We start from the raw sequence: 24,625 nt of genomic DNA, 5'->3' as shown, positions 1-24,625 counted from the left end.
CCTAAAAAATGTCAAGAAATTACAGCCTTTTAATTCCACACTTTTAGTTATCCAAACAGCAGAACCTAGTAAATCAAGTACTTATTAAATGTGTATTGGACAAATCTGAGAATGTGATTTTTTAGAAGTAGTTTTGTAGTTCAAGAGTCAAATTTGAACCAGCAAACTAATCACAGCTTTGTGATGTTCTTCCAAATTCCTATTTCTGATAAAGGCGCTATGTAACACGATAAATTCTCGTCTGTACCAGATGGCACAAGTCCCTGAAGAGTCATGTGCCAGCTGTTCCCAGGCAGAACACACCACACTCCAAGCACACTTGGCTCTTTTCTGGCACAGCCTTGCTGTGCTGGCACTGGGGCTGGGGAGCATTCAGAGCAGAACCTGTGTGTCACAGGCCCTCTGTGTGGCACATGTGTGACAGGTGACAGCTCCATACTTTGTGCTCCTACTACAAGTTTGTTCCCCTGCAATGCTTTCCCCTGTTAAGATTAGCAAGACAGGCCTGCCTTGTCCAGGGGTCAGAAGGGAAATGTTCTCCAGCACACAGAGAGTGTGATTTCCTTCCTCCTGTTTGCATTAAATGAGAGGGTGCCATTCCAGCATCTTCCCAGTGCCACCAGACTTGCCTTGCTCTACAATGCAGTGGGAAATACAACTGCCCCAGCCTGCTTGCCTTGTGCTCCTGTGTGCCCACTTAATGTGATCAGCAATGTGTACAGCTTGCAAGGGAGAATAAGGTTGATTCTAGCACATGGTTAATTAAGACATTACAGTTAGCTATTTGCTAGGCAGGCTCAGGGGAGTAGTAATAGGATATGGAGCCTTTCACCTTAAGTTCAGCCATTCTTCCCCCCAAATTCCCAGGTAGTGATCAGTAATTTCTCATTAACCCTGACACAAGCTGAATCCGACTCCATTCAGGCATGTGGATGAGTTCTGAGCACATGTCTGCCAACAAGGAGCATCAGTATCTCTGGTAATTAAATTTCAAAGTGAAGAACCCCACTGCTGTAAGTAAGCAGCAGAAGTTGATGTTTCCCTGTGGCATTATTTTAACTCTTCTGTTGTTGTTATTGTCTCCAAACTCAACAGCTATCATAAGCTGTCATAATATCAGCAGATACAGATTTAGGTTTTGAAGGCTACAAATTGACTATTGTTCTTAGGCTCCCCAGCAAGACAAACAATTAATAGTAAGACCATGTAGAAGTTGGGAAAACATCATTTAAAAAATACCCAATGCAACACCTAAATTATAATGAATCTCCAAGAGGCCCCTAATTTCATGATCCTACCTGCTCTGCCAAGAATGTAAAGAATCATTGGCTCTTGACATCATTCTCTTGCCAAAGGGCAATTACCTATTCTGTATGCATTGCCTTAATCATGTCAAGTTGTGTCCCATAAATTTGCATGTCTCCCAAGGAAGCACGGTGCATTGCCAGCAGCCTGATAGGCCAGATCAAAACAATTTCCTGGTGTGTGTTTACATCAGTTTTTGGCTTCTGAGCTGCTTTAGCTGTAGTTGCTCTGCAAAACAGCACAAATTCCCTCTCTCTGAACTGAGCTGCATCAGGGGTAGAGGGGGGAGTAAGCAGAATCTGGATGGATGCATCGTCCTTCCCAGAGCTGAGCAATGCCTTCTAGATTAATGAACTGCAAATCAGCTACACAAATGAAACCACATGCTAGAGATAAACACAGTCCTCTGAGATGGGCTTGTTGTCACAGTCAGAGAGGAGAGAGAGCACACACACATGTGTGACTAGGGGCGTAATGAATGCCAGCTTCCCTCCTGCCTCTCTGGGATATGTGAGAATGACAAACTCTCTGAGGAACAATTCCTTTGACTGGTTCGTTGAGGAAAGGAAACTTGTCATGCTGCCAAGAATAAAACTGCTCCTGGGCTTAGTTTTGAATTTTATAAAGTGAATAAGTGAAAAATGTATACACATTCACTTCAGACCCAAGTCATGAATAATTAAAAGAATATATAATTGTACCCAGCTTTCCCCTCAAGCTCAAGCAGCAGAGATCTCTTCTGTCCATGTAACAGGGCACTTCGTGTGTTTTGTGGTTTTTTGCAGGAGCTGTTGAAGTGAGCTGAACTGAATCCATCCTGCATGCAGGTAGGAATCACAGCCTGACCATCACAGCACACAGAAACACAAACTGAGAACTCAACTGTTTCGTATCAAGGAAGCTGCAGATTTTTTTGATTATGCTTAACATTTTCCTGGTGTGAGTCATTCACAATTGATACTGGATTTAGACCACAATATGATAAAAATTCTATTAACACAGCATTATTGTAGACTTTAATACTGCAAATGGAAAAGATCAGACATTTTTATAAGGCACAGGAAGGTAAGAATGTTTACCATGTCAAAAATAAATATGCAGAAAATAACCTCAGAAAACAAAAGTTATCTGTATCTAACTATTTCCCTTTTCTGAGACAGGCACACTTCTCAGTACAAATTTAGGAATGTTGAATTAATGGTATACAATCACACATTGCTCTGCAATTTTACTGCTGTACTGGAATTATCTAGTGGTACCTACCTGGAAGGAGATGCAAGAGATCTATTGCTTTTGTTTTTATGCCTTAGTCCCACAATTAATAGGTTCCCCAATTTTCAGCCAAAATGCAATTCAGGATTAATATTCACTTTTCTTGAGGGGATAGAAGTTAGCAAATATGGTATGAATAGTCATGTATTTAGTACCTTTCACTTGCAACACAGAAATCTTATTTAAAGACATAAACAAATTCTGTAAACAAAACAATCATTATACATCCCCTTCCTTCCAAACACAGACAGAAAGTTTCTCATGCATAGCAAACTGGTTCTTTCTTCTTCTCACACCAGTATGGCTGATTGTAGCCAACACACTATGATGCTCTCTGATAGAGAAAAAGATATAAAACCCTCTGAAAATCATACAGAGAGAGGATCAGTAGGTTGTGTGGAGGTAATAGCTATGGCCTTGAAATAGCAAATGTGGGGGATTTTGTTTGACTCTTAGAAGGATGCACATTCTATTTTTGTACTTCTGCAGCTGAATTCCAAACACAAGTCCTTCATGTAGACCTGGCTTAGAACTTGGCCAGAGATGGAAAATACAAAACACCAGAGGGGTGTGTTAGGGGATATGAAGTGAAAGTGCTTAAAAACGAATCCACTACAGCATTGTGAGCTGCAGCTGAAGTAGTTGAGAAAACCTGGGAAGAGAGAACACAGGGACACAGACTGTTGGATCAATAACAGCTCATGATATGCAACACTGTGAAACTCAGCTGTCATTGCAGTGGGACAACTGAGTGTAACACAATGGCTTTAAAGAGGAGATGACAGAAATATCAGAAGTGAAGCAGAATATTATACAGCACCTACCTCTTATCCAGGTATCTGAAAGCTGCAAACATGTTGATCTTGTCATTTCATATCACTGTTGTCCAAGGCAGGAGCCAAATTATTTTTATGGACTACAAAAAGGGCAAAATAAAGCTGCAAAAAAACCCACACTAAAGTATCTGGATTTCCTGTATAGGGAAAATGGCAAGGAGGAATTCTGCACAAATGCAGTCTCCACATCCACCCCCACTGGGACAGACTTTCAAATTAATGTTTTCAATTTCCAACATTTCTGAGCTGTTGCTTGAACCACTTTAAAGGGAGATATTTCCACCCAGTTGATAGGGTTTTCTTAGATTACTAGAAAATGTTTTTCTAATATGTAAAATGTGAAAGGACTATAAAAAAGGGGAATGTTTTGTATTCTGCTACTTTTGATGACTAATTTCTATTTAAAGGTTAATTGTCAATTATGTCAGACCCCAAAATTGTGTAACAGTTGATTTTCCCTATGCACAGGACAAAATGCATACAACAGAGCCTTATTCCTTCAAGCCTGTTCTCTCTGGTAATGCTTTCATGTCAGAAACTGCTTATATTTGCAATTATCTTATGTTTAAAAACATAATTATTCAACATTCCCCAGTAGTTGGCTCTGACCTTTTGTTTGCTTGTTTTCTCGGTTCAATTTGAACACTTGATGGATTTCCAGCTATCTTGTGCCACCCCGTGTAAGAGATGGGAAATTACACAACTTTCTGACCACTGTGACCCGACTTTGGCATTGGAGTCCTGCAGATGAGTTTTGTGCACTTTGAAGACATTTTTCAGTTTATCAGCAACTGAAGCACATTTTAAAAAGTATTGAAATTGTTTAATATGAAAACTAATTTTTCTTAAAACGTGATTTCTTTATACTTACGCTAGTTCTTCCTTTACATTTGTAACTTTTACATGATAATGTATACAGCCCTCAGGCCATCTGCTGTGCGTGATACTAGTTCTTTATGAATGTGTTTTCAATATTCTAATTAATATACCTTCATAATTGTGCTCTTTCCCGTTATTTGTACTTTTTTTATTTGCTGGTTGGTGGTGCTTGCTTTTCCTTTAGTGGTATTTTTCTTTCTCATGTTTTCCTCCATGCATTTTTTGCACCCTTATATCCCTTTTTGGTTCCTTTCACACTTCTGCATATCAGTCACATTAATTCCAAGTTCATTTAGTACCCTACAATAAAAGAAACTTTGCTGCTATTGTGGTGTTTATTGGGCAATAGATTAGCTGTGATCAAGTCGGTAGCTGTCTATATATTGTTAGTGGAAAGTTCTAAACCTTAGCCAGAGCTTTAATTCTAGTTCTAAACTTAGTGCTATTACAATTTGGACCGTGAAAGGGATAAAAGAAAAAAGATTTATCTACCTTTCCGTGATTTTACTGTGATGTTGGTCTGTGTTTGGGATGTTGTGTTTATACAGGTGAAATTGTTAGCTGCAAATGGCTAACATTCCGAGGTTTTCCTCGGTACTTCGGCTACCGCTGTGTTAGTGCTGATATTACCCGGGCTCTTTTCCCTCATGCAGGAGGTTCCGCTCATGCTTTTGACACTCCTCTCACACCTTCTTGGGCTCCTGAAGCATCTGGCACGGCACTCCAGCCCTGCACAAACAACTCCGCGAGTGGATTTGACCTTTTCCATCCCGTGTCCCGCGGGGGGCGACCCAGGACTCGAGCTCTCGGGTCAGTCCGGCGACAAGCGGCACGGGCGGTGGGGGAGGGCGGCACCGAGCCCAGGGACAGCAGCTAATGAGCGTTAATCACGGCCAGCCGAGGGCTGCCCGGTGCACGGCCCGTCCCCGCCGCGCTCCGGGCGGTGCCAGCGCTCCCGGCCCGGTGCCGTCCCTCGGGCACAGCAAGAGCGGCGAAGGGCACTCGGCCAGCTCAGCCTGGAGGAGACTGACGGACGAGCTCACTGCGGGCTGCAGCTCCCGAGGGGCAGCGCAGGGCACGCACTGATCTCTGCCCTGGGGCCGGGGACAGGGCCTGAGGGAACGCCTGGGGCAGGGCAGGGTATCGGGAAAAAACTTTTCACTCGGAGAGTGCACTGAACAGGCTCCCCAAGGCAGTGCTCACAGCAGCAAGGCTAACAGAGTTCCAGGAGCGTTTGGACAACGCTGTGGGGCACGCCGGGTAAGTGTTACGGCGGCGGGGAGCCTCTCTCGGCGTCCCTCCGGTCCCGCCCTCACGGCGGTCCCTCTGTGCCGCCGCTCCCCCGCCAGCCCTCACGGCGGCGCGAGCGGCGCCCTCGCTGCTCACGCATGCGCACGAGTGTCCGAGCAGCGCGCGGCCCGGGCTGTCACGTGACTCGGGCGGCGGATGCGGTTCCGGGTGAGCGCGGGCGCGCAGCGCAGCGCGGCCCCGAGCGCGGCCCGGCCCCGCCGCCGCTCCCGCCAGGTACGGCCGCGCAGGGGCGGGAGCGCCGGGCCGGGAGCCGCGGGCCGGGGCCGGGCCGGGGCCGGGCCGCGCGGGGCGGGCGCGGGGCGAGGTGGGGCCGCGGCCCGACCGCAGGTGCGCTGGGGGCGGCGGATTCAGCACCGTGGCCTGGCCGGGGCGGCGGCGCTGAGCGGACACCCCGCGGCCGGGCAGCTCCTCGGCCCCGCTCGGCCGCGCCCGCCGCTCCCCCTGCACAGGGAAGGGCTGTGAACGCGTAAATCTGCGAGGGGAAAATGCCTTGCCCTGCTCCGCCCCGCAGGATTCCGCACAGCGCGGCTGTTCCGCTGCAGGCGTAGCAGTACGGAGCCTGCCACGGAAGTCAGCGTTGCTTTCCAGTGCTTTTGTCTTGGTTCCTGCTGATTTCCTGCTGCTAATGCAATACGCTAAATAGTGGTTGATTATTTCTGGTTGACTTGTATGCGTGTTTGAGTCCAACAAAGGAATATCTGGGCAGGGCATAAGTTCTTAGAAGTTAGTGTTTACCTTTAAATAAGTTTGAGTGGTGCATAAATACAGACCCTTGTGTTGCTCTGCATGTGGAGTTAAAACTAGTATCCTCAGGAGAAAAGCAAGAGTTTTCCGAAGTTTTCTCTTTTAGCTGTCTGACTTTTCTGTGCTTTGATGCTGAGGAAGAGAGGAAAGGAGACAATTGATCTGTTATTAACTATAGTTCTTGCCTGGTCCCGTTTTGCAAACTTTCACGTTGTAAAGTCTGGAGGGCCATCTTCAGGTTTGGGAAACTTGTCTTGGATTTATGGCCAATCTGGCCACGTTCTAAAGACCATTGAAATTTAGAACTTGCAGCGAGCTGCATCCTTTGGGTTTGTGTACCAAAGATGTGTCTGTTCTATGCTTGAGGCTTGCTTTAAAATCAAATGTGAAAATTACTCTTAAAAACACCTCTTTAATGCCTTAAACCTGGAATTAATAGTCTGTGAAACCTGGAATTATCTTGACACTCAGTTAATGTTCCTGTTGACACAATAAAGGTGAAATGTGGGGGGTAGAATGTAGGCTAACCTTGATTTGAAGTTGATTTTGACATTTTGAGGTGGAACAGTTTTCTGTTCTTTGCCTATTAGGTACATTGAAAAAATGTAAAAATGTAAATTTTTAGTAAAAATGCATGACATTGAAATTGTCCTGCAAAGTTAAACTTTGTATTTATTCTATTTTAGATGTGAGGTTGCTGATCAAGTACTGAATATAGGTATTAGTATTGGATAGGCAGATGTGACCTTGGAAATGTCTGGCTTGTAGTTATTTGTGCATTTGCTTGAGAACTCAAAGGTGAAAACCTAAATAACAATTTTTGCAAGCAGCCTTTAACTTCATTAATAAAATGATCTCATGCTTTCTGTTGTCCTTCTGTCCCACCTCTGCTGCCACCCTGTTTTTGGGGTATTTGGGAGAGACCCAAGTCTCTGTTTAGCTCTACTGTAAATTTTTATAAATGGCAGTTTTTAACAGGCTTCTTAACATTGCTGAACTTGATATTCCAGAACCAACCAGCTAAGGCAGCTTGGTATTAATGAGAGAACTCTGAAAACTACCTATTTTCTAAGAAAAAAGGATGAAAACAGTGATGTTTGACCTCTGGTGCAAGCAGTGACATTCTTCAGATGCAAACTTAAGTAGGTTCGACCTGCTGTTCTGGAATGGAAATGTGTTCATTAGCTGTAGTGAAAGAGCAGTGGGTTTGAGTGATGTGTTCCTTTTTTGTAATACCATAACTTGCCTGTTGAGGTACTTTCAAATATAAAAGGCATTGAAGTGTGCTAAAGTCCAGTGGCTCCAGTAAGAGAGCAGAACCTCCTGGCAACCCTACATTCAGATATTGTTTGATGTGTTGAAGTTTCTGACCTTTAGATAACTCTCCATCTTCCATTTCTTTATGTAAAATAGAAAGTAATGAGCAGTGGAAGATAAGATCAGGCTTGCTGTTCTTAGAAACCAAACGTTTTTGAGCTGGCCATGAAGTGTGCTAGGGTCAGGTAGAAATTATTTGCTTTTTTTCTACATGACTGATAAATACTTGCATTATTAAAATTTACGTTTTTTCAAGTTACATTTTTAGATTTTAGATTTACAGCTGAGTTAAAAAGGCTTTGGCATTTTAAAAACATGTTGGCAATGCCACAGCAGGAGTAGAAGGAGTATTGTAAACTCAGCTTTAGTTCGCATAAGCAGAAGTAGATTTTTTTTGCCTGCTAGTAAGCATTTAGATTTGTTGATGTGAAATAACTTAGAAGTCATCACTTGCCTAACTTTCTTGAAAAGGTTGCCCTTCCTTCCTAGTTTCTCATTCTTCTAGTTGACAAGTGATAGTGCTTTTATTGCTGAGACTTAAAGTCAAGACATCCAAACCAGCTACTTAGTCTGGGTGTAAGTAGGATGCTGAAAACCTAAATTCAGTCTTATCTGAAGTTGAACTCCAAGCTTGCCTTGTAATTTGCTTTCAGGTGTTCTGTGTGGTACTTTGCAAATGATTGCTTTGTAGTGTACCTCAATGGGAAGCTGCTGATGAGAATTCTGCAAGTGGTGTGAGGAGTGTTCCATAAGTTTAGATAACAGCACCAGTAGCTTTTAAACTCCTCTTAGTACAACAGGCTTATCCCAGGGTGATGAAGTGCAGGTAGAAATGCTTCTGCACTGAAAGGCTGTGCATTTGGAATTAACAGGTGTTACTTGGTGTTGGGGATTCTTCAAAAGTGTGGGAAGAAAACTGTTCAAGTCTTGGAGCAAACCCCTGCTTTCAGGTGTCTGAGAACTGGATAGGGAACGCAGTGCAGGTCAAGGGGAGCATCTTACAGCCACCAGCACAGTGACAGGCTTGGGGAGGGTGATATTTGGGTGTGCTGACTGCCAATTTTTTGTCCTTTAAGACTGAAGTCATGAGTTAAGGTTTTCTTTCAGGTTTATAGTCACCTGCATATTTGCACCAGCTGGTTCATTCCATGCTGCTGGTAACCACTGCCTTCTCCTGACTGCTGAGGGCCCTGGGGAAACTCCTTGGGCTTCATCCCAGTGTCCTGAAACAAATGCACAGAGAGCTCTGCACACATTCACTGTTACTGCTGATCCAAATGTGACCTTCCCTCTGAGCAAGTATTTCAAACCCACTGTTGCAGCCAGCAGGTTTGTGGCCAGGAGTATCCACACCTTGTATGCTGAGAACATCATCAGCTTGGTGAGAGGCAGGACTTGTTTCCAAGCAGTGCTTTAGTCAGGACAAACAGGGAGAGCTGGGAGGGCACTGCTCAAGAAAACAGCTGAGAGGTGCAGGTGCTGAATGTCTCAGACAGGGGGAGTCTGGCCCTGAAGAGGAACTAGGTTCCTACCTTCTAGAAATATTATTTAAATTTTCTGGGTGAGGGGAGCAGGGAAATGTCAGTAAAACAGGCTTAACTTAAGATCATTAGTGTTTAATTTGTAGCACTGCAGTTTTACAAAAAGATTACTTAATTTTTCTTTATTAATCAACTTGCACAGTGTAGCTTTAAGCATTGCAGGACATTTTAAAATCAGGTCAGGAGATGAAAAATTGGATTTGTCATGAAAGGAAAGCTGTTCCTACAGAACAGTAAGTGTAATTTGGTTTTCACCCATGTAAAAAAAAAAAAAAATATATCTCTTGTCAAAGACACATTTTATGTAAAGTCCTTTCTTTAGGATTTTTTCTCCTGAAAAGCCAAGAGGCCTCAGGAACAAAATGTAAACAGTGGTTTGCTGCTGTGGAATGCAACAGGTGCATCTGTGATTGGTCTCAAGTGGTTGTTTTTAATTAATGGCCAGTCACAGTCAGCTGGCTCAGACTCTGTCCCAGACACAAACCTTTGTTATTCTTTCTTTTTCTATTCTTAGCTAGCCTTCTGATGAAATCCTTTCTTCTATTCTTTTAGTATAGTTTTAATATAATATATATAATAAAATAATAAATCAGCTTCTGAAACCTCTGTCTCTTCCCTCATCCTGTGACCCCTGTGAACACTGCCACAGTCTCTGGGTTAATAAGCAGTATTGGTTGCATTCAAACTTTGTACTTACTGCTGTTCTGTGTTGATTGGTTCTTTGCAAAATACCATGGTTTCTTATTTTGATGGATGTTGGTTTTCTTAATACCTTAATTGATAATTTTACCTATTTCTGCCAATCTTTAGCACCAACACAGCCAAGAGCTTCAGCTGGTTTGGACTTCTATGTCAGCAGAATGGTCTGCCATGTTCTATAACTGGGGATTCCTCGTTGCTGGTGATGGGTGAGCCTGAAAAACAACAGCTATACTTGCACATCATAGGGTGAGTTCTCCAAAAACACTGTCTTAAATAGTTATCTTTAAAGTGTTTGGGTTGTTTGTGGTTTTTTTTTTTTTTTAAATGGCTTGTAGTTGAGATCTCACCATCTGGACTTTTTCTCAAAATATACACTTATTATTTATCTCCTATAGAATCTAGAGATACATCTGGTTTCTTCCATTTTGTGTAATCTGAGTGAACTGGTGTAATCATAAATGATAGAACAGGTTGCTCAAGGCCTTAATTTTAACTGAGGGGTTGATCCTCCTTGACTGCATTAAATCCCTTCCAACCTAAATTGTTTTATGATAAACCATTCCCACAAGCAGTTTTGTATGGGGGGAAGAAAAAGGTAAAATGGAAACAAATAAAAAACTTTTCCCTGTGGTGTTTATTTTTTATTCTGCATAATACCTCAACTAGATGATAAGTTAAAGAATGTGTTGGAAGTATGGGAATTAGCACAGTATTGAGCTAACACCTTCTGTTATGTTCCTGCAGCTCCTCTTTAGCCCGTTGTGCTGAAGACCAGAGGTTCTGCCTGATCAGGAGTCTCTGTTAGCAATTGAAGTTAGCTGGAGAATGGAAGGGGTTGAGTTTAAGGAAGAGTGGCAAGATGAAGATTTTCCAAGGTTTTGAATTCTTTTTTAAAGTAATTTGGATCAAACACATAACATCAGCAATAAGCTACCTCTTGGTCTTCCTGGTGAACTAATATTCAGTAATAATCTTGATTTCCATTAATAGAGCAGTTTTGAAAAGGTTTTGTGGCATATTTCTTCAGGGTTGCCACTGTTGACATTTCCAGTGTTTTTAAATGAAGATTTGTAAGCTTGGCTTTGTTTATTTCCTGTGAAAATATTTTGCAACTACATTGTTTGCATATTACTCCCAGTGCCTCATGACCCAAATATTTCATTAAGTAAAATACTGAGGAAAGGCTTTAAAAGTTAATGCTGCTACTGATGCTTGGGCCTACAAAAAAGTTAGCTTTAGATGCTTTCTATGATTAAACTACTTCTGTACTTTATTTCACATCAAATTTTGTCAAGCAAGAATATGACAAGTTTTCTTAAGGATGCCACACTGGTAGTAGTCAGTGTTTTGGTATTTGTCACAGGATGGGACGGTCACTTGAATGCTGTAAAGGAATTTTCTGCTGCCCTGGTGTTTGTTTACTGAAATCTTGCATTTAGGCTATAAGTAAAGTTAATTCAGTACTGACTTTACAGTGGGTCTTCGTAGTAATGTGTAAGTCTTAATATATGGCATTAAAAAAAAGTCAAAGCAGGTTTGTAACAATAATTGCTTGGTGTCCCAGGCCCCTGCCAGAGGATGATCCTGTTGAGTCTGATGCATTGGCTGCAGCTGGAACAGAAAATGAAGCTGGTAAGAACATTCCACTCCAGTCCAGCTGACTGCTTCCTCCTTAAGAGGCTGCTTTAAAGCTCCTTAGTGTGGGGGGATTTTATTGCTTCTTTTGGTTTTTTTTTTTTTTTTTTTTTTTTTTTTTTTTTGTTTGGTTGGTTGGTTGGTTTTTTGGTTGTTTTTTTTTTTTTTTTTGGTTTTTTTTTTTGTCTTGTTTTTTCGGTATTTTTTATTTGTTTTTGTTTGCTTGTTTTTGTGGTTTTTGTTTTTATTTATTTTTTTTTTTTTTTGTTTCATTGATTGGAGTTTTGGAGGTTTTTGCATGTAAAATTTGTTTGGATTTTGTCTCTCTGCTTTACTTGCAGCATCTCCAGTGCTGGATTGGTAATCTGATTTTATTCCTTGCTTTCAACTCCTGTCTAAATCATGCCAATATTTGCCTTGTACCTCAAAGCATTCTGTGTATTCACAGAACAGATTCTTTAATTTTATGTCCTCACTGTTGTCTGTCAGTCTTTTTTTTTTCAGCTGGTATATAATTTTCCATTTTATCAAAGATAGTTATGATGTCACTGAAGCCTAACAAGAGCAAGTGCTAGGGACATGAATCTGTTGTATTATTTGTGAGATTGATTCTGTGTAATATCTGGAGCAGCTCCTGGGACACCGGGATGCAGCAGGCAGGGGGAGTAGTGTCTGCCACCCTGCTCAGACTGTGTGTGTGTGCAATGGGTAATTTGAGAACTTTTACCTGCTGTTCTTTCCATCCCCTATTAAAGTCTTACTCCAAAGATAGCTTGTTTAAATTATGGGCATCAATTTATAATGCATTATGAGAAAGAACTGTGCTTTTCTGTCTTGGTAATATGCTTGTTTAAAGTTGCTTTAGCAATAAAAATAATAAAAAAAAGTTAATTTGCTTTCTTTAGATACAGAGGGTAATGGAACCAAATTGAGGAAGAAACTAATGGCTCCAGATATTAGCTTAAATTTGGATCCCAGTGAGGAATCTGTTTTTTCTGATGACTTGGATGAAAGTGGAGAGATTGATTTGGATGATTTAGATACTCCTTCAGAAAATAGCAATGAATTTGAATGGGAAGGTAAGTATTTTGGTTCTTTTGTCTGATGCTCTAAAATATTTTCTTGTGTGCAGGTTGACTGTTTCTCTAGTAAGAAATAGCTATGACTCAGTAGTACAAGAAGAGAAATACAAAGGTAGTGATTATATTAGGGATTAAAAATAGATGCAGTGACTTTTTAAAGAGCAAAATCAGACCTCATCTGATCAATAAACAGGGAAGCAGGTACTAGCTGTAACTGCAGGTAAACTTAGGTGAAGATCATCTACATATGCTTCTGTAAGACCTGAAGTTATGGAAAATCCTCTATTGCAGTAAGTTTTTAAGAACCATCCAACAGAAAAAAGTACCCAAGGTATTTTACATGTGTTAGAAATGAGTTTTAAATGTAAGGAGCCAAACAAAAGGGATATAGATTAACTACTCAGAAATTGATGAATTTCAATTTAAGGAGGACTGAATAGTATTTTTAAAAATACTAAGTAACACCTGAACTCAAATCTTCCTATGGTGACAATATCTCAGTAGCCTTAGAATATGCATATTTCCAGACTGACTAGAGGCAGTAAAAGAGTCTCTATTTTATGTCTGGAAATTCTGAAATTACTTCATAGGAATTTAAAGTAGCTATAGCCACACTGGTAATGATCTCAGTTTTAAGACATTAATAGGTGTTATATATATTAGGCAAAACCTGGAGATTCTAACAGGTTTTTTTTCAGATAAGTGTTTTGTGTAGGAGTTAAAGCACAAATTTTAAACTTTGAGTTTAATGATGTCTTAAGGCCCTCTTTATGGAAGCCAAGAGCAGTTGTGTTGGGCAAACTGTTGGAGTCTCTAACATCTGTAAACTTCATGGTTTAGGAATGTCTCTAATAAGTAAACATGTAAACTCAATTATTATTTTCTCATCCTGAAAATAAAATAATTTAAATTCCTGAAGTTCTCTGTTTACTGTTATGTTTGAAACACTACCTGTGGAGAAATAAACACTCTTTAAAATAAGGAGGTGGTTTTGGTTTGTAAATAGCTAAAGGCATATTGCAGTGGAAGTTTTCTTAACAGAGACTGTGTGTTTAAATTTCTAAAAGGATTTTCACTGTTTTAAAGAAGAATTGGTGTTTATGGTTGTTTTTGCAGTGATGCAAAGGAAATATTCCGGATGTTTGTGTCTTGTTTTTAAAAGTGGCTGAAAAGGGTTTCTGTCTTTTCTTCCTTTAATGCTGCTGCCTTCATTTTCCTGGAAGGATAGTTTCAATTAACAGCTTTGTTTCGGGAACAGACAACTAACTTGCAGTAGGTTTTTCTCGCTTTGGGTAAGGTCCGTGCAACAAAGTCAAGAATCATAATTTCATTGGAGCAAATTGTCTTACAGATTCCTGTCAGCAAAAATTTCATCTATTTTGATTGCACATGTGAATTAGATTTAATTTCCAATAGATTTGTCTGCATGTCTGCTTGCAAGGTACCTCAATGTTTTGAATCATGCTTCATGTAAATCTGTGATCAACCTCTGTAATTCTCATTGGAGTTAACCACTTTGTTTATTTTGGTGAAATTCATTGGGGTCTGTGTTCTGAAAGCCTACAATTAATTAGGCTTCTCCATGAATGGAAATTTTCACATAGTTGTAATAGAGAAAATTGCAGCAACAGATAACTGCAAACATGAGTGTGTTAATTCAAATATCCATGATGTCAGCGGGTGTGTCTGACTGGCTGAAGAATACCAAAATAGATTAGATAGCAAAGTGGTTAACTTGTGTTGTAGCTGATTGTCACTATGCATGGTATTCATAATGGGTCTTCAACATGTTCTCATTTTGGCAGATGATCTTCCAAAACCAAAAACTACTGATGTCATTAGGAAGGGCTCCCTGGCTGAGTACACTGTGGCAGAGGAGAAGGATGACGGTCGCCGCTGGCGAATGTTTCGGATCGGAGAGCAGGACCACAGGGTGGACATGAAGGCAATTGAACCGTACAAAAAAGTTATCAGTCATGGTGGTAAGGATCGCTGGTGTGCTCTGGGGAACTACTGAGCAACTACTTCTTTATCTGAGTTGGAGGGGCACAGGAAGAGCTTTGGGCATGAAGACTTGTAGTAATTAATTTGTTGCAGTGTTAAGACATGGTTGATAAAATATTTTTTTCTCTATTAAACTAAAGTTCCAAAATGTACTCATGGTCACGTGTACTAAAATGCACCTATGTAATGAGGTATATTTACTCTATCCTACAGTGTCACTGCTACCTATGTTTTTGGTTTCTAGACTATTGAAAACATTAACTATCCATCTAGTAAAGCAGAAATAAATTCATGGCTCTTCCCAACAGTCTGTGAAGTTTAGATTGGAAGAAAAGTTGATTAAACTTTAAGAACATAAGATACTATTAAATCTACTGAGGTTGTACGCTGAAATGTTGGTTATAGATACAATGTTTGAGTAACATCAGCTTCAGCTGTTGCCTTAGAAGTAGACAAACTTGAAAAAGAGACCTTGATATTTTCTGTAACTGTATGAATGTGTCCATATGGATGTGTGTATATCTCTTCAAGGTAAATAATGAAAAAGCTTAAGATTGTGTAAATGTAGTCAGTGTATTGTCACCTTTGTCACTACTGCTGCTTATTTCTTTTTAGGTTATTATGGTGATGGGTTAAATGCCATTGTTGTGTTTGCTGTTTGCTTCATGCCTGAGAGCAGCCAGCCTAACTACAGATACCTAATGGACAATCTATTTAAGTAAGTCATCCTCTGCCTTTCTGGGTTTTTATTATTTTTAATATATTTGAGCACTACTAGGAATTACTTTCAGATGAAGATTGTGGATATTGAAATTTTCTTTGCTTGTCTCTCCAGGTATGTAATTGGCACTTTAGAGCTGTTAGTAGCAGAGAACTATATGATAGTTTACCTGAATGGTGCAACAACACGGAGAAAAATGCCAAGTTTAGGCTGGCTTAGGAAATGTTACCAGCAAATTGATAGAAGGTAAGAAACTCTGCAATATTTTCTTACAATATTCACATGCTCAGAGATAGACATATTTAGGAAAAACTGCTTCTTCTGGTTAAGATTTGATGAAGGAAATTGGTGTATTGAAAACCTTTTCCTAAAACCTTTTTCTAAGCTAGGCAATGTGGGATGATGCTACAAACACCCCTGGTAGTGTTGTGTGGTGGATTTTTTTGTTGCTTGGGGGTTTTGTGTATGCTTTTTGTGTCTGTTGTTCTCAGGGTGTTTTTTTTTAGTGAAAATAGTACTCTTAGAATACTGAATATTGTTATCCTGTAGAATATCCTTACAACTTACTATATTACATATGATTTGTAGGAGAAGTCCTTTGTGAACTACTTTATCATTAGGTCTGCAAAGATATTCAGAGGAGCTTCTCCTTGGGATGTTACTTCCTTGTCAAATTGATACTGAATCTTTAGTTTTTATTTTACAGTTGTATAGTATTTTTTCCTCTGATGGAGGTTGACTTCTAATAATGGGATGTCAGAATACTGTGTTTATGTGACAACTATGCTTCTAAAAACATACTTCTTACATATTCCAAAACCCCTGGTCATGCTGCCTTTTTGTTCCAGTAATTATCCCTTGTTTAAATCCTTCAGGTTAAGGAAAAACCTGAAATCCTTGATCATAGTTCATCCTTCCTGGTTCATCAGAACTCTCCTGGCCATCACAAAACCTTTTATTAGGTAATGCTCTGGGAGCTTTTCTATAAATAATTCTGACAACTGTTTGCTTTGAACTTACAAGACTGTTTTAATATTGACCTAATGAAAAATGTGTGGAGTTGTAACTGTGCCCTGCATTTGTTCTTCCACAGCTCAAAATTCAGCCAAAAAATTAGGTATGTCTTTACCCTGGCAGAACTAGCTGAACTCATCCCCATGGAATACGTTGGCATCCCAGAGTGCATAAAACAGTACGTTTCATTATTCCAACATCTTCTACACTGGTCATGCTTTAGGGTGTTGTAATCAGTGTTTGGTTTGAATGTAACACTTGGCACATAGTGACTTAACTGAGATTACTGCTCTGTGTAGGAGGAGTGTCCATGCTAGGCCTCATTGCTAAAGGCAGTTTGGAATGGAGTAGCATGGACAGCCAAAATGTTCATGTATAGTCATTTTCACAGTGAGCTTTGTGCAATTACTGAGTTGTGTGTAAATTAAGCCTTCTAGAGAAGGTCTCATTCCAGTTGTTCTGCACCTTGGTGGGTATATTAAACTGGCTTGTGAGTGAGAAATTGTGGGCATGGTGATGCTGAAGTTATAAATAAGTCTTCTAAAGTGTTTTAATTAAAATGTGGAACAAGTTAAGTGCTGAAATATCACTTGGATTGGGTTTTCATTTGAAAGAAAAGCAGTGATGGGAAAATGCTGAATCCCTACTCACTACAGTTCTAAACTACTTTGGTAAAGAAATGAAGACCGCATCGGTGCAAGTTTTTTCCCTCCCATCCAGATAAAAATTAGCCATTTTAACATCAGCACAATTCTGCTGTCAAACAAGATGATGATCCTTTCGTCAAAAGCATTTGTGAATGCAGTAATAAAGTAGAAACCATAAACTTGGGTCTTAAGAAAACCAGATGAAAACACTAACAGTCCTGATGACAGCCTGCTGGAGGGTGTGACACACAAACCCTGTGTTGTCTGCATTGTAATAGGGGACACAAACTGGGGGAATGTGGCACTGAGGGCACAGCCGTGCTGGGCAAAGCCTCATGCCCCCTGCAGATGGCTGCTTGTTTCAGTAGACATCCAGCTGCTGTCAGCTCCACAATTTAACTCTCTGTAAGACAGAAAAACAGTTTTCATGGGGTGGGAGTGAAACATGTGACAAAGCTGAGGCAGCCTTGTGCTGTCTTTAGAATTTTTTGTCTGGGGTTTTATGGGTGTCTTATGAATATTCAGACTGTCTTTCTGAGTTTTAAAAGATTTCTCTCTGTATTGATGAACCTTTAACTGTTCTGCAAAGTCTAGACATGGTTAACTTAAAGAGTTAATTCTCAGATTTCTGTGGAGGATTATATCTGGCTTCAAAATGTCATGGCTTTAAATTTTATTGATGAATGCTAACAAGAGGTTGTATTGAATTAATTTGTATGTTGTAGTAAGTAAATCTTAATGGGTTTTGTTTAATGCTAATAAATGTTGGAGGTACACTGTTTTTTTCTTAATTATATCAGTTTCAAAATTAAGTTTCTGCAGACCATTGACACTAAAACTGGTTTGCAGCTTCTGTTGATTTTGGCTTTTATATGTTACATTTACTGAAATAAAACTTTTCCTCACCAAGGTATGAAGAAGAAAAGTTTAGAAAGAAACAGAAAAGGTATATTCATCTTTTGATTAGGGTTGCATCTATATAAGACAATTTGCACTGCAACTAACTCCCAGTTGATTGGCTTGCATAAAGGAATAAGCATTTGTAAATATAAACATGCACTAGTGCCCAAGTGTTTCTGCATGACAGCAACTATACTGTACTTGCAGGCAGTATGGAATCTGCAAGAACTCAGCCTGGGTGTTCAGACAGCTATTTGTAAATAGTTTCTATTACACTTTTATGTGAAATGCTCACTTTTAAGGAGATACATGGGTTCTCAACTTGAAGAGGCAAAAGTAGTGCTTCTGTGTGAACCCATTAAAGCAAATGTCATTGTTTCTAACAGGAATTGATCTCTGGAGATGAGCTGTACTTAGTGCTAAGCTGTAGCTATGCATTAGCAGAGATGTAACTCTGTAAGAAGTTCTAATACTGAATCTTGTATTTTTGGTATTTGCTACCTTTTTAGTTATTAACTTGCATAGATGCAATCTAAATTAGTATTTTAGTGCTGTTTGTATTTGCAGTGCCTGTGTTCCTTCCTAATAAATACTTTGTTAATTTCCAGTCTCCTGCTAACTATTCAAGCTATTCCACAGCTGATGAATTTTTTGAATGTATATGTTATTTTTTCACTCACTAACAAATTGACTGAAAGATTTTGCTACTAACTTTAGAGTTTTTTTAATTACTTTTCCTTTGTGTGCCTAACTATTAAGGAAGGCTTATTGTCTAAATTGGGTAGAGGAACACTGGGATTGAAGTAAAAGGAATTTAAATTATTTCTGGAACCTCACATATAAATCTAGTCATGTGTTGAACATTCTTCAGGAATTACCCCAATTAAGTGATAATGTAAAAAATCTACAGTAGAACAAGCACTTTTTTGTGTCCCTGTTGATAACTTCACCTATACTACCATCACTTTTGTAAAAAGTAATATGTTCTTCAGTGAAAATTAGAGATCACAAGCAGAAGTGGACACTGAACCTTCAGTCAGTTAGAAGGCAGCTCCTTTTTATGGGTTTGTGGCCCAGAGGAGTTTCACTGTTTCTATCATTTTGAAAAACTGGCTGGTTATAGTTTGAGAGACTGGACAGGTATGTTAGACAGGTTGTTAGAGGTAATCTCTCACTTTAGAACTGCTGTTGGTTTTAAAATTAATTTACCTCCATGCACAACTTATTTGCCAGAAGATGTTATCAAGACTGTAGCTTGTTCTTACTGTAAAGAGGAAAAGTACAATTTGTGCAGGGTTCCAATCCAATCATCCCCTGGCTTCTGCAAAGCAGCATTTTGTTTGCTGGTTCCAAGGCAGATAATAAAAAATAAGGTACAAAGTCAAACCCACTTTTATCAGCATGATGGTGAATTTTTCCAGGGTAATTGCAAGAGTCTTAGAACGTAACAGAAAAATTATTGCAGTTAAGGAGCCTCTTCACTTTTGTTAATTCAACTAGTGCTGTTACCTTTAATGTTAGAGTAATTAAGCCAAGAAGGTAATTAATTCAGTGCTTATGAATTCATCAGAGTGGTAGTGCTTGCCAGTATTGTCATGTTATCTGTACTGTATTTCTGTTTGCATTTGTTATTATGAGCACAGGCCATGCTTTTTTCTTCTGTAGTCAAACTTGACTTGCACTTTTCAAATGCTTCCTCTCAAGTGCTGTAGTTACTTAAATGGTTTGCTAACAATTTTAATTAATTTTTAGGGGGTGGTAAGAAAATAGATATTGAAAAGAACCCAAACATCATGACTACATTAAATAAAAACCTTAATTTATTATTTATTTACTAAAACTTTTCCCATATAAAAGCTTTGTGTTTTCCTGTTAAGGTTAATATTTTTTTCTTAATAATATGAGCTGTCAAACTATGTTAACATAGTTTAATCTTACTGCTTTCTTTGCTGAGCAGAGTTGACCAAGAGCTGAATGGAAAAAAAGAGCAGAAAAGTGAACAGTAAGTTTGGAGTCAAACAAGACTGAAGAATGCCCAGATGGAAGGATGCTGTTTGTGCTCCATTACAGTGCATTCTCTGTGTGTATGTATTATATAATCTGTTGCAAAAGGTGCTTTGGATTAGCACACCATGAACTGCTTACTGCTGTATTGTTTTGTCTTGACTTTACTTGCTGTTTTATGTAATCATTTTGTACTGCTAAATGGCAAAGAACCCTATGTTTTCAGAGGATGTTCTTGCAGCTGTTTATCTAAATGATGCATGTTCTTCAGTAAAATATTTATATACCTAAATGTTAAAGGAAAGAGATAATATATATATTTTTATGACTGAACGGTATATTGTGTGTACCTGCTGAAGGAATTCATTTGCAGGTAGACAAGGCCATAAGTTACTTGTTCTTATTGTATAAATCTGTTTTGCTGTAAATGGTCAAGTGCATTTCTTTGTTGTCATGAAAACTTGTTTGGATATTAACAATCATTATTAACTTGGCTTTCACAAATACAGAGATGCTTATTTTTGTTCATTTCCCTTACACAAGCTCACTCCTTTACCTCACCAGAGTGAGCTTCAGCTTTGGTGTCCTTCAGTGCATCATTCAGGATGCAGAACTGCAGTTCTATGGGTGGCACTTTGTTGGCCAGGAGGTTTAAGCCTAAGCCACAAAAGCTGAACTGACTGGTAAGATACCAGACTTTTTTCAGTTGAAGTTGTGAATTTAGATTCTGCTTCAGTATGTCAAGACTGTCTCAGCTAGCAGTACGAAATGAGTTCATTGCAGTTCTTTGTGGGTGAATCTTGATTGTTACTGATGGGAACTCTGGTCATGCTCAATAGAACCTGGGAGCTACACAGGTATTCTAGCCACAATACCATTTCTTGGGCAGAAATATGAGACGTTTTATGCTACCTGTGTCATTCTTGTAGATGAAACATGCATTTCTAAAGTTGTTAGGCACATGACACCAGCACTAATTTATCTTTCAAGAAGTGTTTTAAAGGTTGGGGTGTTTTCCTTCCCGGCAGTGGTGGTAAATCTGTGTCTGCAAGAGGTCTTCTTGGACACATAACTAGTGTGTCTAGGCTTACTGGGACAACAGTAATGCACTGGTTCATTGTAAAAGTTTGTAACATCCTTTGATAAACATTGCATTTTCCATGTAAGGGCAGGTGTACGCAAATAAATTCGTTCAGGAGTTGAGCAATTTCATGTTGTAGCAAGTATATTAAATCTTTGCTTTTGGTGTTTATTGTGCTCACAATTTTGTCTTAATGCTAAAAAATATCACTTTTTAACTATATTTAATGTTACTCAGTTATCTTATAAAAAAAGAAGTTATGTTCAACCAGATTATTACATGACACTGATAAATAGCAGTTGTGAGATATTCCCTGGTCAAGACTTACCAAGTAACAATTAATCCACTGTCTCCAGTGATACCTGCGTAGACTCTGAGAGCATATGGATGTCAGGTGAGGGAAAACTGCTCATGTCTCTGGAGGTTTACTCAAGTCTGCAGTTCAGATACTTTCATCTCAAGATCAAAGTCCTTTTGTTGCAGTAGTTTCTGTATCAGAGTTTCAAGGAGATTGATAGGCAGGATGTATTCACACAACAGAGATAATATCAATGCCAAGTTACCTTGCATCCACGCCATCAGGTTTGCATCTTGCTCTGAAAGCAGAACACAAATGCACTTTCTTTGTGGCTGTCTTATCTCCTGCTTCAGTTTTGATGTTGACAGATTATTGTAAAGTTCAAGTCAGTACATGGAGTTCTGCCAGCCTTGTTTACTTTGGATACTTTCACAGTGGGGTCTGTATGACCGTGCAAATCTGATTTTTACTGGGTTTGCACGTGTCCTGAGCTAAACAGGAAGCATTCTGATTATCTCATTTCTATTTTTTCCTAATTGATAAAAGCATGAGTCTCAGTAAAATTATATTTTTAATGGAGGGATTGTAGTTCTCTGTGTCCTGTGGCTTCCTGTGTGTATAGTGAAGTACAGACTAGCCATTCCTCTGTATATGCCACATTTACCAAATGATGGGATTATTATTGTGTTTCCTGGTGGCCAAGGATTCTACAGTTTCATGCTGCAGTAGTATGGTTTCTGTTGGAAATGTGTATGTGCTTATAAATGGTTTATTTCTCTAGTGTAAGTTGTTGTGAATGAGTATACAGCACAGCAGTTGTTCTGTCTCTAAAGATATGCAGCTTGAGAAAGAAGTGTATTAAAATATTATTCCCCTCTGCCTCCTTGCAGCTCATCATTTAGTGGTGAGGTGGATGTTTACAAAAAGCAAAGTGGTCCCAAAGCTATGGATAATGTTTTGTCAAACTTAACTTTTTTGAAATTTATAATATAATGTAATATATTTTAATATTTAAAAATCTGAAAAGTTGGAATGTCATGCTTAAATAAAAATTATTTCAAAACTTGAATCACTTTGTGATAAGATACAGTTTTGGAGGGAATTCACCTTTCAATGGCACTTCCTTCTAAAAGTAAGAGTAATTTTGCTAGAATTTGGTGACCCCTGTCAAGAAAAAATTTCCTGAGTCACTGATTTACCTCTGATTTGGAGGTCATTAGTTGATATATATTTATATATGTAGTAATAAGTCATTACCTATCTCATTATTGCTGTGCACAGCTGAAATAGGGATATTGGGGCCAGTGGCCTCGATGTGACATTTCCTGATGATTTCTGCAACGGGGTAAATTCAGAAGTGGCAAAGAGATTCTGGAGAAAGTGTCATTAAAAACTGGTGTGAGTAGACTCTGGATTTGCTTGAATGTTCTTGCTCGGTGTAATATGGCAGAGCCACGTTCTGTTGGAGGGTAATGGGAAAGGATTTAGAGCTGAAGCAGACTGAAGAACTTTTATTCCAAAAAGGGTAGAACTAGCTAGAATAATATGTAACCTTGTTCATAACAACACATTTGGTGTATTTTTTTCCTTTACCTTCAGTAAACAAATGAAGAACAGCCCCAGTTGCTGAGAGGAACGTTGTACAGAGAGACAGCAGCTACACTCCAGACTGCAGCCCACTAGGATATTAGAGCCTGTGTCTGTTTCAGCAGCTTTGTTGCATCATACCCTGAATGCTCTAACGAGAGTTTAAAACTTCCAGCAGTTATTTGTGTCACACCTCGAGGTTAGATTACACGCGGTAGTAATGGAATCTTTTGTGAAGGAGCTGCAGGTGTGTCATGGGCCAGGAGAAGGTGGTGTTGCCTGGTCATGTCAGCTTCACTGATGCTGTCTGCTGAAATGTCTGTATTGACTGAAAAATACTGAAGTACATTGTGAATAGGCACTTCATCAACTAAAACTGTCACAAGGTAGAAAGTTTCTTGGTTAAAAGCGTATTTATTTCAGTGTCAAATTTTTGTCAGTGTATCCTACAGATTTAAACAGTATTTAGTATCTAGAGAGGTGGTTTAAATTCATGTCTTCTCAAAAGCTGTTGTCTTTGGAAATGAATTCTCAAGTCATTCCAGTCTCCTTCCAAAACCCCCTATGAGGAATGGAGAGGAGAGGGATAACAGCTTGCAAGCTTATTGTAACCACAGAAGCCTTACAAATCTTGCAGTCGAAATTCTCACTCAGTCCTTGTGGATGCAGGTCATTCTCAAGAGGATTTGTTTCACTCAATGCTTGTCAGAGACACTTGAAACAAGTGCTTTAATTATACTTCTTAAGGACACCTTCTTTTAGTCAGAGTAACCCTCTGAAATGTAAGGAATATTTAAATATTAATCTTCTGAAAGACATCTTGCAGCTTTCCTAGCTTCAAAATTCTATGTTGAACTACCCAGTTTCTTTTATCACATCTCATTACCCATATTAAACTAACAGGAAAAAAGAGCATTTGTGAGGAGGCTGCAGTCATGTTAGTTTTTCATCATTCCCTTCAAGCATGACTGAAATCAGTGAAATTAAAGCCATTCTTTGCTCAAACTAGATTTTTTTTTTCAGTTTTGCAATTTGAACTGCCCAGATTACTCTGATTTACATGATTTTTTTTTAGTATTGAAAATGATCTGCAGAGAAGCTTTCAGAGTGTTTTCCAAACGTCCTTATCTTACCATACTCCTTACTCTAGCTTGCTCAACTGCTAGTTAATACTGGTAGGATGGAATTGCAGGTTAATAATTACAAAATAACATTCATGGACAACAGATGCTTAGTTTACCACTGGTTCTGCAGTTCTGCAATGTTTCTTTTCATTAACAAAAGTTTTTATTCACAAGAAAGACCTGAGCTGTAGGTGCTCCAATGATTGAACGGTACATTAGAATGATTACACTGTCAATTAGTGTCTGTAAACTTTATTGTGGGCTATAATGGGAACCGTGCAGTGTTTAACAAAGTGAAGCTGTAGTAATCATGCAAAAGCACAGATTTTGAGTCACGGATAATAGAACTGGCTTCATTGGGCTAGTAGCCCCACTCTTCACAGATGTGACTATTTTCCTTTGTCCCTCTAATAGAAAAAATGTAAGTAGAAGACTTCACCTACCTCTTAACAATATTGCCATCCTTTCTTTTTAAATGAGCTTGTTTGCTGCGTTCCGAGGCGTGGATGCGGGTCGTTACCGCCGGCTGTGCTTACGGAGCCGCAGCCGAGCCCTTGCGGGCCTCGGCCGGAGCCCTGAGGGCGCCGCTGGCCCCGCCCCGTTCCGCTTCCGGCCCGCGCC

At 39.5% G+C, this 24,625-nt stretch overlaps 1 protein-coding gene and 2 long non-coding RNA genes across 7 annotated transcripts in view; 2 read left to right on the top strand and 1 right to left on the bottom strand.

The window, feature by feature from the left end:
* LOC134425488 (uncharacterized) overlaps positions 1-4,499 on the top strand; it is a 107,536-nt gene extending 103,037 nt beyond the window's left edge. The window contains exons 4-5 of the long non-coding RNA XR_010029694.1: positions 2,091-2,132; positions 4,075-4,499. This is a non-coding gene — a long non-coding RNA (uncharacterized LOC134425488). The remainder of the gene's footprint in view (positions 1-2,090; positions 2,133-4,074) is intronic.
* Positions 4,500-5,081: 582 nt separating this feature from the next.
* On the top strand, positions 5,082-21,166 carry BNIP2 (BCL2 interacting protein 2). Of its 4 annotated transcripts, none has more exons than XM_063169252.1 (12): positions 5,082-5,102; positions 10,016-10,153; positions 10,652-10,782; positions 11,472-11,539; positions 12,448-12,621; positions 14,430-14,606; positions 15,244-15,346; positions 15,464-15,595; positions 16,225-16,311; positions 16,443-16,541; positions 17,921-17,956; positions 19,868-21,166. In XM_063169252.1, the coding sequence occupies exons 3-12, from the start codon at positions 10,733-10,735 to the stop codon at positions 19,914-19,916; spliced, it is 975 nt and encodes a 324-aa protein (XP_063025322.1). In that variant the 5' UTR covers positions 5,082-5,102; positions 10,016-10,153; positions 10,652-10,732; the 3' UTR covers positions 19,917-21,166. The 4 variants fall into 4 exon arrangements, with proteins under 4 accessions (XP_063025322.1, XP_063025324.1, XP_063025321.1 ...); XM_063169254.1 differs by lacking the exon at positions 5,082-5,102 and adding an exon at positions 5,732-5,750; XM_063169251.1 differs by lacking the exon at positions 5,082-5,102 and adding an exon at positions 5,756-5,816.
* Positions 16,896-24,610, bottom strand: LOC134425060 (uncharacterized). 2 transcript variants are annotated; one of them, XR_010029592.1, is made up of 5 exons: positions 24,448-24,610; positions 22,887-23,655; positions 22,551-22,752; positions 21,324-21,591; positions 16,896-17,413 (listed from the first exon to the last, which is right to left on the bottom strand). It is a non-coding gene; the product is annotated as an uncharacterized LOC134425060 (long non-coding RNA). The 2 variants fall into 2 exon arrangements; XR_010029591.1 differs by lacking the exon at positions 22,551-22,752 and having other exon boundaries at positions 24,448-24,609.
* Positions 24,611-24,625: the final 15 nt, after the last annotated feature.

Source organism: Melospiza melodia, chromosome 15, assembly GCF_035770615.1.
Source record: "Melospiza melodia melodia isolate bMelMel2 chromosome 15, bMelMel2.pri, whole genome shotgun sequence".
NCBI lineage: Eukaryota > Metazoa > Chordata > Aves > Passeriformes > Passerellidae > Melospiza > Melospiza melodia.
Note: the sequence above shows the minus strand (reverse complement) of the source record. Positions and strands in the feature narration are given on the sequence as shown.

Coding starts and splice junctions, on each gene's coding strand:
- BNIP2 (XM_063169252.1), top strand. CDS start 10,733: ATGGAAGGGGTTGAGTTTAAGGAAGAGTGGCAAGATGAAGATTTTCCA. Junction 11,540..12,447: donor TGGAACAGAAAATGAAGCTG/GTAAGAACATTC, acceptor TGCTTTCTTTAG/ATACAGAGGGTAATGGAACC. Junction 15,347..15,463: donor CTAATGGACAATCTATTTAA/GTAAGTCATCCT, acceptor TTGTCTCTCCAG/GTATGTAATTGGCACTTTAG.